Source organism: Tamandua tetradactyla, chromosome 6 (assembly GCF_023851605.1).
Source record: "Tamandua tetradactyla isolate mTamTet1 chromosome 6, mTamTet1.pri, whole genome shotgun sequence".
In the NCBI taxonomy this organism is placed as follows: domain Eukaryota; kingdom Metazoa; phylum Chordata; class Mammalia; order Pilosa; family Myrmecophagidae; genus Tamandua; species Tamandua tetradactyla.
The window spans coordinates 55,504,149-55,522,387 of NC_135332.1; the positions used below are offsets into that span (position 1 = coordinate 55,504,149).

Consider the following 18,239-nt stretch of genomic DNA (forward strand, 5'->3'; position numbering starts at 1 on the left):
CATTCTTGTATGTCCTCCCCCGTACACCTGTGTGGGGACCTTTCTGGCTCACATGCTTAGGAGTGGAACTGCTGAGTTGTGGGTTTGGGTTTGCTCATCCTTACCCGCCAGGGCTGTCACATACAGTTACGCACAGCCGTGCTATTTATTACTAGACTGTTCTTCCAAGTAGTCGTACCCACACATATTCTCACCACACGGAACAGAGCATACCTGACCCTGGTCATCCACATTCTTGCCAATGGTTGATATGGTCAGATGTTTAAATTTTGCCAACCTGAAAAGTGTGAAAAATAGTCTTATTATGGTCTTACTTTGCATTCCCATGATTACTAGTGAGGATAAAATATCTTTTCTTTAGTATATTGGCCACTTAGGATTCTTCTGTGAATTACCTGGGCCTATTTTTCTTATGAATTATTTTCCTTTCTCTTACTGATTTGTAGTTCTTATAGTTTAGTAATTGTGCCAGTTTGAAGCTGTTGTGGACCCCAGAAAAGCCATGTTCTTTAATCTTCACTCAATATTGTTGAGTGGGATCTTTTTGATTGGGTTGTTTCCATGGAGACATGTCTCTACCCGTTCAAGGTGGGTTCACTTACTGGAGTCCTTTAAGAGGGAATCATTTTGGAAAAAGCTTCAGAGCTGATAGAAGACTGAGACGCTTGGAGATGCAGACAGAAAATTCCCCCAGGGAAGCGGTTTGAAACGAGAAGCCAAAGACCCAAGCAGCCACTAGCCACGTGCCTTCGCAGCTGAGAGAGGTGTTCTGGTATCTTTCCTGAGTCAAGGTATCTTTCTCTGGATGCCTTAGTTTTGACATATTTATGGCCTTAGAACTGTAACCTTGTAAAGTAATAAATTCCCATTTTAAAAGCCATTCTATTTCTGGTATATTGTATTCTGGGAGCTTTAATAAACTAAAACAGATTTTGGTACTGGAGAAGTGGGGCACTGCAGTTTGCAAATACCAAACATGTTGGAGCAGCTTTTTAAAGGGATAAGGGAAAGATTCTGAAAGAGTTGTGAGGAGCTTGCTAGAGAAGGCCTAGAATGCTTTGAAGAGACTGTTGATAGAAACGTGGATTCTAAAGATACTTCTGATAGGCCCTTAGACAGAAACAATGCATGTGTTATTGCAAACTGGAAGGAAGGCGACCCTTGTTTTAAAGTGGCAGAGAACTTGACAGAATTGTGTACTGCTGTTGGATAGAAGTTAGAATTTAAAGTTGACAATGCAAGATACTTAGCTGAGGAAATTTCCAAACTAAATGTGGAAAATGCGGCCTGGTTGCTCCTTGTAGCATATTGTAAAATGCGAGAGGAAAGAGATAAGTTGGGAACTGAACTCCTGGGTACAAAGAAAACAGAAACTGATGGTCTGGAAAATTTGGGGCTCCCAGAAAGGGAGACCCCAGCAGTTTGTGCCCCATGTGAAGATTTAACCAAACATGGAAGCGGTCAGCCATTTCAGAAAAAGCCAGAATTAGAGATGGAGTTATTCAGAAAGGATTTGTGGAAAGTCCTATTGTCTGATGGTTTTGATCCCTGTGTGCTACATGGAAAATCAGCAAATTTTTTGTGAGATCTGTATAAATGGAACCACTGCAAATCTGGACTAAAAGGGACAGAAAAGGGACAAATGGAAGGAAAAATGACTTCAGAAGCAGAGCCATGGACGCTAAGGTCTGGAGCCAAGAAATCTTGGGTCAGGAGAGCAGATACATCCATGCATTTGGGAAGGGTGAGTTGGCCCCTGAAGCAGAAGCTGGGCCTTCTACTTCATTGTTCAGGAAGAGTTTTGGTGCCCCAGGCCTTGGAGAGGGTGGAACACATAAACCAGGGATTGGAGGGCAGCCTGGCAACTTCTGCATTGTTTTGAGGGGATTGAGCATATGTCCTGAGATGGCAGAGTGCCCAGGTGCTGCTCTGATGTTTAGAGAGGGTGGAACTGAGAAAACGGTGGTCCTCCCAATGAACCCCAGTGTTGCAACCTTCACCCCAGTGTATGCAAAGAGCAGGGCTGCTGCATAGGCTCTTGGAAAGGGTGGGACAGCCGCTTTCTAAAGCCCCAAGAACGAATGACTGTTAGACTTTGAAATCTAATGGAGCTTGCCCTGCAGGTCTTTAGAACAGTTTGGGTCTGGTAAACACTGTTTTCCTTCTGATTTCTCCCTATGACAATGGGAATATATATCCTATGACTGTCCCACCTTGTCTATTCGCAGCAGATAACTTGCTCTGAGTTTCACAGGTTCAGAACCAGAAAAAAATTTTGCATTAGGACAGACCATGACTGTAGCTGATGAGAGTCTGTACTGTTTTTCACCTGGTGTGGTATTTGTATTGTTATTGAAATGGTTTAAGGCTTTGTGATATTGTGATAGAATGATTGTTTTGTATATGGAAAGAACAGTTTTTTGGGGGGCCAGAGGGTATATGCTGGTATGCAGATGTTGGGTACCCCAGAAAAGCCACGTTCTTTAATCTTCATTCAAAATTATTGTGTGGGTTTTTTGATTGGGTTGTTTCCATGGAGATGTGACCCACCCATTCAAAGTGGGGTCACTTACTGGAGTCCTTTAAGAGGAAACCATTTTGGAAAAAGCTTCAGAGCCAACAGAACTCAAAGACCCAGCAGAGTCAACATGAGATCCAGACGTCCGGAGATGCAGAAAGAAAATGCCCCCCCCCCGGGGAAGCTGTTTGAAACCAGAAGCCAAAGACCCCAGCAGCTGCCAGCCACGTGCCTTCCCAGCTGACAGAGGTGGTCTGGACCCACCAGCCTTTCTTGAGTCAGGGTATCTTTCTCTAGATGCCCTAGTTTGGACGTATTTATGGCCTTAGAACTGTAACCTTGTAAAGGAATAAATTCCCATTTTAAAAGTCATTCCATTTCTGGTATTTGCATATTATACAAATTCTGTATATTTGTATATACAGTATTCTGTATATATTCTGTATATATTCTGGTATATTATATTCTGGGAGCTTTAATAAACTAAAACAATAGTCTTTTTGTCAGTTACATGTGTTACAAACATTTTCTCCCAGTGTGAGGCTTGTTGTTTCACTTTGTTTTACGGTATCTGTCCATGAAGCACTGTTATTTTTTTTTAATTTCAATGACCAATTTACCAGCCTTTTCTTTTATAATCTGTGCTTTTGTGTGTGTGTGGGCGTATGTTTTGTTTAAGAAATTATTCCTACCCAGAGGGTCAAAATGGTACCCATCTATATTTTCCCTCTAACAGTTTTGCCTGTTTTGTATGGGTGTGTGTGTTTGCTTGCATGGGATACACAGGAAGGAGACTAGCATCAGCTGCAACCAAAGAGCAGAACTGGGTGACTAAAGACCAGAGTGAGAAGGAGTTTTTTTGCTGGATATCTTTTATTGATTTTGAGTTTTGAATATGTGAATAAAATATCTATTCAAAAATAAGTACATGATTTAAAAAATTAAAATTCTTTGGAAAATATCCTGTAGAAACAGAGATTATTTTTCTCATTTAAATCTTTAATGCACCTGGAGTTAATTTTTGTATATGGTGTGAGATAGGGATCTGGTTCTAATTTGTCCACATGGATAATCACTTGTTCCTACATCATTTACTGAGTATGGCCTCCACCTGGACTGCCCTTCCCACTTTTCTATAACTAGCCACTCTTGTCTTTCAAGGCTCAGCTTAGATTCATAAATTCCAGGAAACCTGCACTGAACCTCACCCTAACTTGTTGCCACAATACGCTACAGAGCAGTGTTAACCAATAGAAATATAGCGTGAGCCACAAATGCAAGTTGCAAATGTAACAAAATAAATTTTCTAGTGGCCATATTAAAAATAAAAGAAATAGCTTAAGGTTGGGCCACGGTGGTTCAGCAGGTAGAGTTCTCGCCTGCCAAGCTGGAAACCTGGGTTTGATTCCTGGTGCCTGCCCATGCAAAAAAATAAAGAAAAAAACAAGAAATAGCTTAAATTAATTTTAATAATATATATGATTTAACCCAATATATCAAAACAATATATATCATTTAATATGTTACCAAAATAAAAATTATGTATGGGACATTTTACATTCTTCTCTCAAGTACAACAGACGAATTCAACATCTGGTGTGTATTTTACATTCACAACAGATCTCAATTCAACCAGCCATGTTTCAAGGGCTCCATAGCCAATACCAGCTCAGACAACACAGCTATAGAGACCACTATTATAGAATGTGCCGCATTTCACTGTAATGCTCTGTTCTCATGTTAGCCTCCCTTAAATTTCTAGAAAGTGGACACTGTGTCTTCTTCCTCCCTGTACTCCACCTCCTCCCACTAGCATAGTACCTGGCATGGAGATATTTGACAATTTTTTTGTTGAAAGAGACTGAACTCTGACTGTTGACACACTCTCCCTTATACAAAGCTGAACCTTGTCCACTGAAAAGTCCCACCCAGGGGCCTTGTTCTGCTCTCGGAGCCCCACATAAGGATGTTTGCAGATTCCCCTAAAATTTCTCTTCCTCAGAGCACTCTCTTTTTCTTTGCTGATCTCTCCTTCTATTAGAGTTTTGGCCAGGACCCATACCTACTTAGAAAAATTTGTCATATTCTCTAATTATTTCCTATGCAAATGTTTTAGTTCACAAACTTGTTGCAAGTGCCTCAACACTCCAAGGTGGGCAAGGCCCAAGTTTTCTCCTTCTTGGGATACCTCTCCTGAGCTTAGCTTGGTGCTAAGTACATAATAGGCATCTTCTCACCATTAATGTACACAGCGGGTCTCACTTCTTCCTCCAACCATCCCACTGCCCTTTCAGATCTTCAGAAACCACAGACATTCTAGTTGCAACCTTCATTTTTCAACCAAGGCAAGGGAGGAGCCATAAGAACAACCTTACCCCAAAGCCCGAAGTCAGTGCCAGAGTTCAGGAGCAGGAATAAACCAGATCCCCAATACTGGCCACTATTTTCTCCAATCCACCACTGAGCCCCTGCCCTCCTCCCACAAGAGTTGATTCCTCAGTCCTGTCTCCCACCCCGGGCCGGGGTGCCTGGTGGTGGGGGGTCTGCCAGCTTGCAGGGAGTCTCAGCAAGCTGTGAGGAAGGCCAGTGCCCTAAAGTATGGTGTGGTGGAAGAGCACGTGTGCAAATGTGTGTCTCAGGGCTGTGTGGTAGAAGGGCAGCAGTGGGTTAAAGTTAACACCAGACAATGACGCAATCACAGAATCCAGCTGAGTGCAGATCACTTTAAGAAAGGAGCAGCTGTAATCTGAAGCCTGCTGCAGCTGGATTGGGAGGGCGCAGAAAAAACTGTTGTGCTAGCTGGAGCCCACTCAGTGTGCGGGCTTAGAGGGACCTAGGTTGGGAGTGGAGCCACAGCACACCCACAGGTAAAGCAGCTCCCTGTCTGGTCTGCATGTCAGGGGAAGATGGAAAAGGCTCCCTTGGGCAGGGGGTACTGGGGAGAGTCAGGGGTACCTCTGGGAGCAGAAAAGAGGGGTACAGGGAGAGGAGGTGGGGTGACAGTAGCCCCTGCAGCTCGGGCACCTGCGTGAATAGATGAAAGACGGCAGGTGGAGTAGGGGTATGTCCAAAGATCAGGACTCAAATTTTATCTCCAAACCCCATCGCACCAACGGGAAAAGAGGCTGGAAAGAATTTTGTCTGAAGTATGCACAAAACAATGGTGGGGGGAACAGTGGTGGGAAAGGAGCTAAGAGAAGGTAAAAGAGCTAACTAAGCTGATGAGTCCAGGTCCCAGGAGCACTTCAAAGGGATTCCTAGGAAGCTGAGCTTCCACCAGGGGCAGCCCCCCGCCCCCTCCCCCGCAACCAGGCCTTGGTTTCAGCCCAGTTCTCTGCTTGGTTTTCAAGATCAGCTGGTGTTGATTTCAAAGGTAACTTCTCAACACAGCCAAGCAGCTGGCCAGCTGAGCCCTACTCTACAGCTGGATGCTTCTATTCCACCCCACCCTTTCTCTTAGGCCAAATTAGCTGCACTAAAAACTGGAAGATCCTTAGTCCAGCCTGTATATGGGATTTGGAGGGCTCAGCTGCCAGTACTGGAGAGAATGGCTGTCCACACCCTCTTGTTCCCTGGAACAAATCACAGCCTGGAGCCAAAGAAAAGCTGTGAAATTCCCAGAAACCCTGTCACTGTCTGGCTCATGCTCCCTGCAGGTCCACCAGGAATTCAGCCCCAGGTTGAGGGTGGGAGGGGATGGCTGCCAAGGAGTTATTTTCTAGGGCTGTCCTTCTGGGGTGTGGGAGGGTCTACCTCTGGGGGACCCTGACCTGACTCACTGAGTTTTCAAGACTCCAGAAGGAACCCTGGGGGCTGGTGGGGTCACGGTGGGTGGACCTGGAGGGGACCCATTCAAATTTTCCTCCCAGACCAGGGAGCGGGAGATACCTCCCCCTGTACTGCTTATGAGGTCCACAGCCCTGTGGTTTGAAGACTGTGGTTCTGGGAGGAGGAGGGATGGTGTTTGTCTTGCAACTGGGTTTAATCTGAAACACATGTATTGGCTACAATTTGTCCCCCAGCTTGGAAGCAAGATAACAAAATCCAAGCGACTTGTGTCTTTCTTGATTTGGGCAATGTTGGGGAAGGCAAGGGCTGACCATGGCCTAACAGGGAGGATCTCTACCTCGTCCACATACTCTTCACCCACCTGACAGGGCAGGCATCTGGCTTGGATACTGCCCTTTGGACTGGATGGCACCGTTGTCCCTGTGCCCCTGGGCAGCCAAAGGCTGCCTGCCCCGGCCCCCAGAACAATCACCTTTGATAGGGAGTCAAAGGTGCACTGAGGGGACTCTGGGGAAGACCTGAACTCTCTGCCTTTTCACTGCTTTTGTAGGGGGGTCAATAATCTCTCCCCTTCTGTTATCTCTAGGGCTTGACGGAGGGGATTCCAAGAGATATGGTTAATATATTGTCCCCCCATCTGGTCCTGAGCCAGCTTTTGTGCTTTTTCCTGCCCGATTCCCTCACCTCATCTTCAGTTTTCTGCCTACCCAGGAGATGATAATGATCAATCACATGATTTTAGACTCTGCAGGGACTCCGGAAGGTGCCAGTTTCAAGTGCATTTGAACTGTGAATTTAGTTTTTTAAGAAACTTGGCCAGAATCTCTCCCCGTCTCTCCTACTTTCCTAACCTGACCAGAGTGACCAGAGCCAACAGCATCTCCTCTAGCCTCACTTCCTATGAGTCTCACTGAATTTTCAGTCTCTAAGAAAACCACTCTGCTGAAGCTCAGGCAGGGAGGCACCTGCTAACTCTGGGTGGGGCTGGCAGGGTGGAGAGAACGGCTTTATGTCTGGTTAGTGTTAAGATCTCTATCTCGCACTTCAGAAAGCTTTTCTTGTTGTCTCAAGAGATTTTAGAGCAGTTGACTGAGAATAAATACAGGGATGACTGGAACTCTCACTCTGAGATACAAACTCAGGGTCAGTGTTCAAAGCCAGGCTGGTTCCCACAGGCAGCCCAGACTTCATCTGAGCAAGCTCAGGAGGCATACTTTTCTTTTGTTGCCTGTCATGCTCTACGATGTTATCCAGTGGATTATCAGACTTAATTTTAAAAAATTTTGCCAAAAAACCCATGGCACTTTCCTGATCAAATCTGTTCTGAGAAGTCAGAAAAGTGTGTATGTATGTGTGTGTGATAAGATAACGCAGGAGCCCCCAAACTCTCAGCCTGTGTGAGGAGTGGTGGTGGTGGTTGTGGGGTGGGGAGACAAGGTAGTTAGGGTTGCAAATTCTTAACGTGACATGTTGGATGGAGGGAGAACATGGAACGGCTGGAGGTCCTGGCTGCTAAGATCCCATTCCACTTTCTAACCAGAAGCTTCACTTTATCTGTGAACCTCACCGTCTGCCTTCATGTTCCCACCCCCAGATCCCGACTCTAGGGATAAGCTCATAGTCGATGCAAACGCAGGAGGGCCAAGAGCAGAAGGGCTGGACCTGGATTTCAGAATTTTATCTTGTGGTCCAGGTACCAGACCAGAGCCTGGTTAGAGGAGGCCCACTGCTGGGGAAGTGAAAGGTTTTAGGTTGTCTTACTAAGAAACAGACTTGTTCAACCAGGAGAAAAGAAGGTTCTAGAGAATTTGGAGCTATTTTCAAGTACACGAAGGAGCTGGTAGGGGAAAAAGATGAGGGTCTACAAGGGAGAAGTGGGGTCAAAGGATCGGAGTTATAGGAAGAGTTTACTCTGTCTCTGGCATTAAGTGCTCTTAAGGCATTATCCAATTAAATACTCATAACAATAGGTAAGTAGTATTGTATTTTCATTTTACAGGAGAGAGAGAGAAAAGAGAGAGATTGATTGATTTAGAAAGCTCTTGTCTAAGAAGGGAATGCACTCCCTTATGAGACCACACCTTCTCGGTGAGATAAAGAGCTCTTAAGAACCTCTTGGGGCTAGCATGGGCTGGACTGGAGATCTCTTTCTTGGTGTTCTAAGTCTACTTATGGGTCCTGCCTCCATTCTGTTACTAGACACTGTCCCCAAATCTGTAAAATAGGTTGGTCAGGACCCTCCAAGGAAAAGCCTAATGCATTCGTGCTAACCCACAGTCTGTTCAGAGAAGACCACTGTTGGATCTTCACTGCTCCGGGGCTAGGTTCAAAATTGGGCCCACTGCCACAGATATAAACAGAAGCCCATGATAAGACTGTGGGCCCTGAGGCAGGTTGAGGGAGTGAGAATCAAGCGGAGGGTCTACTTCCAGGCTGGGAACCTGGAGAGAAGGTGCTTAATCCTATATGCCTTGCTCCCTGCCCAGGATGGCACAGTGCTCTGAACCGTGGTGGTGGGGGGAAGGAAGCAGCCTGATGCCTCTTGCTTCTCTTGCAGGCCCCAGGATGCAGGCCCTTGTGGTACTCTTCTGGACTGGAGCCCTCCTTGGGCATGGCAGCTCCCAGGACACTGCTGGCAGCCAGGAGGAGGTTGGTGAGCAGGGCAGGGGCTGCAGCCATCCCAGCTCCTCCTCAGCAGGCAGCACCGGAGTAAGGCACCCAGGTCCCAGGCCATGCTCTGACCTTTGAGTGTAGACAGGGCCTTGGTTTCTCCAACAGCAAAAGAGAGAGAAAACACCTTGCCCCATCTTTCAGAGAACACAGTGGAGACAAAAATAAGATTCAAAAGAATGAAAGCAAGAGGAGCTGAACAAGTCTAGGGCTATCCCTTCAGTGAGGACCTTGTCTCATTACCAGTACTACTCATGGTCTTACCAAGTTCTCAGGCATTTGTTCTGACTCTATCCAGGGATGCAGCAGAGGATGTAAGATTGCAGACAGATTCTCCCCTGCCCCAGCCCCAAGTGAGAGCACAGTCTGGTTGTGAAGGCAGATCATATGCTTGGGGAAAGTCTCTCCATGTGGCGGGGGGGTAGCTTTCACATGAGTGACTGGGGCAACCTGGGCATATCAACTATAAATCTGTACCTCATCATAATTTCCAAGTTAGAACTCCAGTTCTACCTTTCACTAGCTTTGTGACCTTTGTCAAGTCACTTTTACCTGAGTCTCTGTTTCCTTATCCCTAAAATGGGATAATAATATCCATCCTTTCAGGGCCATTGTGGCCATTCTTTATTTCTCATCCACTGAATACCTACACTGTAGGTCTCGGGGAAAGATAAAAGACCAGCTTTTGCTTTCAAGGAACTCAGTCTTTTGGGATATTAGTCTTCTGGGATATCAGACAAATCCATGAACAAGTATGAAATGAAATAAGTCAAATGAAAAGAACTAGCACAGAGCCTGGCATGTGGCAGGTGGATAATAAGTGTTACCTGACTGTGAAGACAAGGTTGGAAAACCCAAAGGTCCTTTCAGATCAGGGACATGTGTGATGGAGGTGTTACCTGATCAGAGTCTGAAGGGGTGGTGGTGGTGGTATTCCAGGTAGAGCCCTAGAAGCAGTAAGCAAAGTTGAACAGAAGGGGTAGCCTGCTTTGGAAGGTTCAGGGTCTCTGTATGGGGCCTCCTTTCCTTTTTTTCCAGTGTGTCATAGGCCTGGGGCTCACAGGTTACAAGTGTTTAAAGATGGCCAGCTAATAACCTCTCTTCTGCCTGCCTCTCCCTAGCAGAGTGCATGTATAATCAGGGAGCTCAAACTCATTCCAATATTCGGCCAAACTTATCATAATTAGGAAAGATGATTTAGGGCCAGAGTGATAAGCCCAATCAGAGTGATGGTGATGAAGAGAGAGGTTACTCACTACTCATCTCCACTGGTCCTTGTACTCAAATCCAGGTCTTTCTATTTCTGCCAGGGCTCCCTGGACCCTGACACCACTGGGGTGCCAGTAGAGGAGGAGGATCCCTTCTTCAAGGTCCCTGTGAACAAACTGGCAGCAGCAGTCTCCAACTTTGGCTATGACCTGTATCGCATGAAGTCCAGCATGAGCCCTACTGCCAATGTGCTCCTGTCCCCACTCAGTATGGCCACGGCACTCTCTGCCCTATCACTGGGTGAGTTCTCAGATACAGAAAACCCCAAGACCCCTGGAGCTGCGACAGTCCTAGAGATAACTCATCAGGGCTGTGCACATACATGCTCTCTAAGCCACAGAGATTCTTTGCCTCGGTGGGAGTGGGGCAAGAAGTTCTGGGAGCTCTGGCTTCAGTATGGTCCCAAGTTGTGCAAGTGGAAGCTCAAAGGCTGGGCACATACAATTCCCTTGTTTCTTGGAATGGTGCTGAGCACCACTGATGCGGGCATTGACTTGCTGACTTCAACATTTGTTCACTCATTCCTTGAACAAACTACTACTAGGAGTCAGCCAGTAGGTTAGGTGCTGAGTATATAACCACATTCAAGCAGATGTGGTTCCTGCCCTCAACTGGGGTCACAGTTGAGTTTACAGGAGAAACAAACAGGAAGCTACAAAGCAGTCTGGTAAGTGCTGTGAGGGGAGAAGTACAGGGACTTGTACCCCTTACCTTCATCTCTGTAGGCCATGCCTTTAGCCTACTTTAGGAAAATCTCTCACATTGAGCCCCATTTCTTCTACTATCTTCAAATTCCTTGTCCACTTAGAATGTCTCCAATATAGGCCCACTCAGGCTTTCAGCAGATCAGACAAAATGAATATAGTACTTCTTGTCCCGGGAGATGGCCTGATTTGGGCCATGGTAGGCAGTTATGGAGGCATACATCCTTGTCTCTGGCAGGAGCGGAACAACGAACAGAGTCCACTATTCACCGGGCACTCTATTACGACTTGATCAGCAACCCAGACATTCATGGTACCTATAAGGAACTCCTTGCCACTGTCACCGCCCCTGAGAAGAACTTCAAGAGTGCTTCCCGGATCATCTTTGAAAGGAGTGAGTCACCTTCTAGTTTGGGCTGCCTTGGGAGTGGGGCATACTGAACCTCATCCTGGGGGTTTCTTTCTAAACCACAGACCATCTGTGCTCAGGCCAGACCTGGAAGGGTCCCATGAACCCAAAGAGGATCAAAAAGAGGAAGTGGGCTAAAGGAGTCAGTGGGTGGTGGGGGGAGGACAGTAACAGGAAGAAAAGCAGCAATGAGTAAAATCAGTTGTTCCCTGCCCACTGCCTGCAGAAGGCAGCATGAAGTCCCAGCACATCATAGGAAGAGGCTGGACAGGAAGTCAGGGCCGGCTGAATAGTAAACCAGACCCTAAGGCTGGCGTGCTCTCAGAGGAAGCTGGTTTAGCTCTTGTACACTAACCTCTGCTTTACCTCTTCCCAGAACTGCGGATAAAATCCAGTTTTGTCGCGCCGTTGGAAAAGTCATATGGGATAAGGCCCAGAATCTTGACCGGCAATGCTCGCTTGGACCTGCAGGAGGTTAACAACTGGGTGCAGGCCCAGATGAAAGGGAAAATCGCTAAGTCTACAAGGGAAATGCCCAGTGAGATCAGCATTCTCCTTCTTGGCGTGGCTCACTTCAAGGGTGAGACCTTTTCCACTTCTCCTTTGGCCGAGGGTGTCAGGAGGTATCAGAAAGAACTGAGAAAGAGGATAAATCAAAGTCCTTGCCCAACGTGAACCTAGAGGCAAAGCCAGGGGGATCTGAGAAAGGCACTCCCCTGATGGATTACTGCTTGCCATCAGATCTAAGAGATCAGTAGCAAACAGGTGATAGGTGTTTACCAGTTTAAGAGGCTTGTGGAAAATGAATAGCAAAGAAAAGGAACTAAATGCTTGAGTACCTATATTTGGGGCTAAGGACTGTCTGAGATTGCTGGTTTTAGAGTCAGACAAAGTTCAAATTCCAGTAGCATCCTGCACAAATTCCATAACTTTCTGGGCGTATTTTTTCATCTTTCAAAGGAGGAAAATACCTCTACTTCATAGGCAATTTGTATATGTTGTTTCTCATCTTCATGGTAAAACCATACTGTACCTGGGCCACAATAGGTGCTCAATAAACCACAGTGTGTCATCTAACATTATTCTAAGCTGTGGGGGATGTGCCCAGAGATCATGCCACAGGCTTAGTTTGATACCAGCCCCACTTGATAAGGGCTTGGGTAGGTTTCTGGGTCACTTCCCCCTTGAAATGTTTGCTAACTGTCAAACAGTAAGAATGAACCCAAACTCCTAGAGAAAGCCAGATGGTTTCTGACTTCAAGCACTGATTTCCAGCGACTGAAAAATGTGATAACAGACCAGTATTTTAAAGGCCACCTTAAATTAAGTGTGCTTGGCCATCAGGTCCCTGAGTGAATACTGACAAGTCCCCTGATCTCTTTGGGCTTCCGCTTTCTCAGCTACAAAATGAGAAGGGTGAAAAGATGATCTCTGGGGTACCTCCAGTTCTGATATCCTTCAATTCTGCCTCCCAAAAATATCAACGTAAAAGGTGGTATTTCTCCCTCACATTCTTCCCAGGCTACTAGAGAACTTGCATAACCTAGAGAGTAAAATTAACAAAGCGTATGTAGAATATACCCAGAGTTGTCAAATAGTGTTCCAAGCCACGTGTTCTGAGATAGAACCAGTCCCTTACATGTCAGGATCTCTGATGACAAAGATTCCTTTAATTGGGCAATTTTCAACAACACACTTTGTGGGCATAGCATAATCCCACTGCCTTTCTGGTCTCTGGGCCTCAGGAGACTCTGTTCATTTCATTCCAGGACAATGGGCAGCAAAGTTTGACTCCAAAAAGACTTCTCTTGCGGATTTCCACTTGGATGAGGACAGGACTGTGAAAGTCCCCATGATGTCAGACCCTAAGGCCATTATACGCTATGGCTTGGATTCTGACCTCAACTGCAAGGTCTGTAGGGCAGGGTGGATGGGGTGGGGGGGCAGCGAGGGCGGTAAGGGGACGGGGGTTGGGGTGGGGAGGGGAGGGGACAGAGAGGCAGAACAATACAGTGGCAATAGAATGCGCTTTCAGACAACTCTCTAAATTTTACCTGCTGTGTGACTTCAAGCAAAGACCTCTTTGAGCATTTCACTTCTTAAAAGGGGAGGACAACAAACCTCTCAGAGTTTGTTGTAAGGATTAATACGGCAATGTAAAACGAGCTCTCAAGAGTAAGCATTCAAAGTTTGGTGTTTTTTCTTTCTTTTGAAACCTTTTTTTTCCCCCTAGAATTCAAAGCTAAACTTTGGAAACTGTTACAAACTCTAAATTGCTAGTATTCTGAGTTTTCATGTGTATCTGATTTCTTTTAATTCTAAGTCAGTTCTTAACTTTTTGTAGGCCATGGATGTATTTGCGACTCTGACAAAAACTCCTGAAACTCTGTCTAGAGAAAGGCCACATGTATAGTATACAACATTTCTGTGTATGATTTCAGGGCTCCTGGGACTTCTGATGTCATTCACCCTATGGACCTTAGGCTAAGAACCTCTGCCCAAGGATCCATTTTGTGCTGCTTCTGTACATAACAGATAATCAGTAAAACTTGGAAGAAAACGGATTTGAACACATTAAGGCTGGGGTGAAACCAAGAGGCCAGAACCCCACAAGAGAGAATGCTGTTCCCAATTGGTGTATATCTCTGGCCTCTTGGGACCTAAAGGACTAAGGCATGTGCTTCCTCCCTGTTGTTTCAGATTGCCCAGATGCCCTTAACTGGAAGCATGAGTATCATTTTCTTCCTCCCTGTAATAGCGACCCAAAACTTGACCATGATAGAAGAGAGTCTCACTTCTGAGTTCATTCATGACATAGACCGAGAATTGAAGACTGTTCAAGCAGTCCTGACCATCCCCAAACTGAAGCTCAGTTACGAAGGCGAAGTTACCAAGTCCCTGCAAGAGATGAGTATGTCTACAACACACTTTCGTTCTGTGGGGACCAAGTCTTGGAGCCTTTCATTTTGCTAAGCAGAGCTCAAGAACATGATGGCGTTGTAGGGAGGCCATCAAGGGTTACTTAATTCTAATAAGTGCTTAGGGGGTGAAGAACTACCTACTTTCCTTATCAGACTCATTCCCCAATCTCATGAGCATACATCCTATAGCAGAAGCTGAAACACTGCTTCTTAAAATAGGTATATTTGATCTAGTTTCTAATCCTAACCTCATTTGCTGTGTGCTCTTGGGCAAGTCACTCAACCCCCAACTAGCTTAGAGTTCTGTATACCTCACAGATGACCAAAAGGTTACATGTATTCTAGAGAACTAGGATTTAAGAATTAAGACGGTATATTTCTTGGGGTGTTGGGTAAGGTAGGGTTTTAATAGAGATTTCTCTTGATCTCTGCAGAGCTCCTATCCTTGTTTGATTCTCCAGACTTTAGCAAGATCACAGGCAAACCCATCAAACTTACTCAACTGGAGCACCGGGCTGGCATTGAGTGGAATGAGGATGGGGCAGGAACCACCCCCAGCCAGGAGGTCCAGCCAGCCTACCTCACCTTTCCTCTGGACTATCACCTTAACCAACCTTTCATCTTTGTACTGAGGGATACAGACACAGGGGCCCTTCTCTTCATAGGCAAAATTCTGGATCCCAGGAACACTTAATGCCCCGGTTTAATGTTTAAATACCCTAGAAGAAGATAACCCCAGAGGGATGGCAGATTATACATTACATGAAGGCTGCCACTATAAAGTTTCAATGTATACTTTGCAATAAAAGAGCTTTAGTCTTAACTTTTTTTTTTTCATGTAAATAACCGAGATTTATTGTCTCACAGTTCTGGGGACTAGAAGTCTAAGTCAAGGTGTCAGCAGGGTTTTGCCTCCTCTGAAGTCTGTAGGGTTCTGGTGCTGGTTTGCCAGCAATCCATGTTCCTTGGTTTGTGACACAACTCAATCCTACCTTCTTCATGATTGTCTGTCTCCTACTTCCTAATTTAGGAAGTAGTTTAATCTGCATATAAGGACACGAGTCATATTGGATTAGGACCACTCTAATCCAGTCCCCTAGTCCAGTTTGTGGTTTCCTAATCCAATTTGGCCTCATTTTAACATAGTCAAAGATCTTTTTACAAATACATTCACATTTGCTGGACTGGAGTTTAGGACTTGAATATGTCTTTTGGGGACATGATTTAATACATAACATTTCTGCTTGAAAGGTGAACCCTTTGAGGCTACAAACCATATTTTATTTTTCTTTGTATATCAAGGCCCACCAATGAGCCAATACATATTAGATGGTTGATAAATGTATGCTGAATGCATGCACAGCTATTAGCCATACCACCCAAATACTGATGATTAGTCAAGTGCTTCTGATTCCTAAAACTGGCTATTAATCAGAACCACCTGGGAAGATTTTAATAATTTCTGGGCTTCATTTCTGCTCTAGAAAATCTGAAAATTTTCTCTGTATTTTTATGAGGCTTCCTAGGTGATTCTTCTTTTGTTTTTAAATTTTTATTCTAGTACCATATATATATAACCTAAAACTTCCCTACACATTGAAATATATAATTATATATTAATTATGTTCATAATGTTGTGCTACTGTCACCACCATCCATCACCAAAACTTAACATCCCAAATGAAAATAGTACAATTTAAGTCTTCATTCCCTAGTTCCTACTCCCCTTGCATGTAATCTATATTCTAGATTCTGACTCTGAGTTTGCTTATTCTAAATACTTCATATCGCTGAGATCATACAATACTTGTCTTTTTGTGTCTGGCTTATTTCACTCAATATGACGTGTTCAAGGTTCATCAACTGTGTAGTTGCATGTATCAGAACTTCATTTCTTTTTTTTTTTTACATGGGCAGGCACCGGGAAATGAACCCAGGTCCTCTGGCATGGCAGGCAAGCATTCTTGCCTGTTGGGCCACCGTGGCCCACCCAGAACTTCATTTCTTTTTACAGCAGAATAATATTCCAATGTCTGCATATACCACATTTTGTTCATCCATTCATCGGCTGATAGACATGGGTTGCTTCCATCTTTTGGCAATTGTGAATAATGTCATTATGAACCCTGGTGTGTAAATACATTTGAGTCCTTGCTTTCAATTCTTTTGGGTATGTACCTAGAAGTAGGACTGCTGGCTCTATACTTAATTTTCTAAGGAACTGCTAAACTGCCTTTCACAGGGGCAGTTTACATTCCCACCAGCAGTGTGTGAAAGTTCCTATTTCTCCACATCCTCTCCAACAATTGTAATTTTCCATTTTTTTTAATAGTAGCCATTCTAGTGGGTGTGAAATGGTATCTTGTGGTTTTGATTTGCACTTCCCTCATGGCTAATGATGTTGAGCATACTTTCATGTGCTTCTTGACCATTGTAGATCATCTTTGGAGGAATGTCTATTCAAGTCTTTTGCCCAGTTTTTAATTGGGTTGTCTTTTTGATGTTGAGTTGAAGGATATTCTGGATATTAAATCCTTATTGGATATGTGCTTTCCAAGTATTTTCTCCCAATGTGTAGGTATCATTTTAATTTCATGATAAAGTCCTTTAATTCACAAAAATTTTTAATTTAGATGAGATCCCATCAAAACAACAGAAGAAAAAAATTCTTTTGTTGCTTGTGCTTTGAGTATAAAGTCTAAGAAACCACTGCCTAACACAAGGTCCTGCAGATACTTCCCTACATTTTCCTCCAGAAGTTTTCTAGTTCTAGTTGATATATTTAGGCCTTTGATCCATTTTGAGTTGATTTTGTAGATGGTGTGAGGGAGGGGTTATTCTTTGTGACCTTGTTTTTTCTCCTCTTTTGAGCTGTGTTAAAGTCAATATGAAGACATACTGCCATTTAGAATTTGCTGGCCCTGTATTTACAGTATGGTTCTAATCTAAATTCTACAGAAAGTCACAATTCACAAGAACTTTTGTATATCTGCATTGTGTAATGTGGGGACGGCTTCTCTGTTCTGGGTGTGTTCATATGCTAGGACCAATAATACCCCCCAGGAAGACATGTCCTCCCCCCGCAATCAGTGCATCAGATTTTAGGTTTTAATGTGAGCACAGGTATCTTCCATTTAAGTTAACGTTACATGTAACAATATAGGATGACACATGGACAGATAAGAGAGGTAATCTATAACTTTAGGAAATAATTCTTTTCAAAACATTTAAAGAAAGCTCTCAAGTATGAATAAAAGCAGGATCAGATATGTAAAAATTCTAAACACATTCTTTTAAATGAAGCGTGCCTATTTTACATAGTACATGAAAGCCTCTTTGGGAACATGAGACATGCCAAGTGTTTGGGATAGAGTACCTATGAAACTGCCCACTGGACTAATTTTTTTCTTGAAAAGGCTGTATTTAAATATCTCATTGATTATTGTCTTGCCACAATGAGTTAGTAGAAAGAAGGATAAATGAAATCCTGACCTTAATTCAACAAATGTCTGAGTGCTAACTGTGCTCTGTGTTCCAAACACTCAGCTACCTTAAAAGAAATTCACTTCCTGAGTATAAAGTTATAGTAACAACTGGCACTTCTTGGGCATGGCCAGTGTGGGCATGCTTTCAAAGCAGTATAGACCTAGCATTTTTTCCCACTAGCTCATATGGATCGCTTGGTCATCAGGGGAAATACGGCAACCAGGGTTCAGACTCAGAGTCTTCTGTTCTTCTGCCTGGATGAGGTCTGGACTATAGCTACATAGCTATATGAAAGACAACTGTCATCCTTACTGTCTGTCTCTTAAGTTTGAAACTACAAGCAGCAATACCCACTTCCTCAGCATCTTCTGATTTTTTTCCTTGTCAGTATTCATGTGGTCTGTTTTCATTTGCCAGCTTGAAATGTCTCATAGATAAAAGTCTCCTTCCAGGCTTGCTAATAAATAGAAGAA

The 18,239-nt window shown here is 44.4% G+C and overlaps 1 protein-coding gene across 1 annotated transcript; it reads left to right on the forward strand.

Annotated features, from left to right (window-relative positions):
• The first annotated feature begins 5,244 nt into the window (after positions 1-5,244).
• SERPINF1 (serpin family F member 1) lies at positions 5,245-15,103 on the forward strand. The gene is made up of 8 exons (XM_077165497.1): positions 5,245-5,385; positions 8,865-8,956; positions 10,288-10,486; positions 11,189-11,344; positions 11,736-11,939; positions 13,129-13,271; positions 14,060-14,270; positions 14,715-15,103. Exons 2-8 carry the CDS (start codon positions 8,873-8,875, stop codon positions 14,972-14,974), a joined length of 1,257 nt encoding a protein of 418 aa, XP_077021612.1. The 5' UTR covers positions 5,245-5,385; positions 8,865-8,872; the 3' UTR covers positions 14,975-15,103.
• The last annotated feature ends 3,136 nt before the right edge of the window (positions 15,104-18,239 follow it).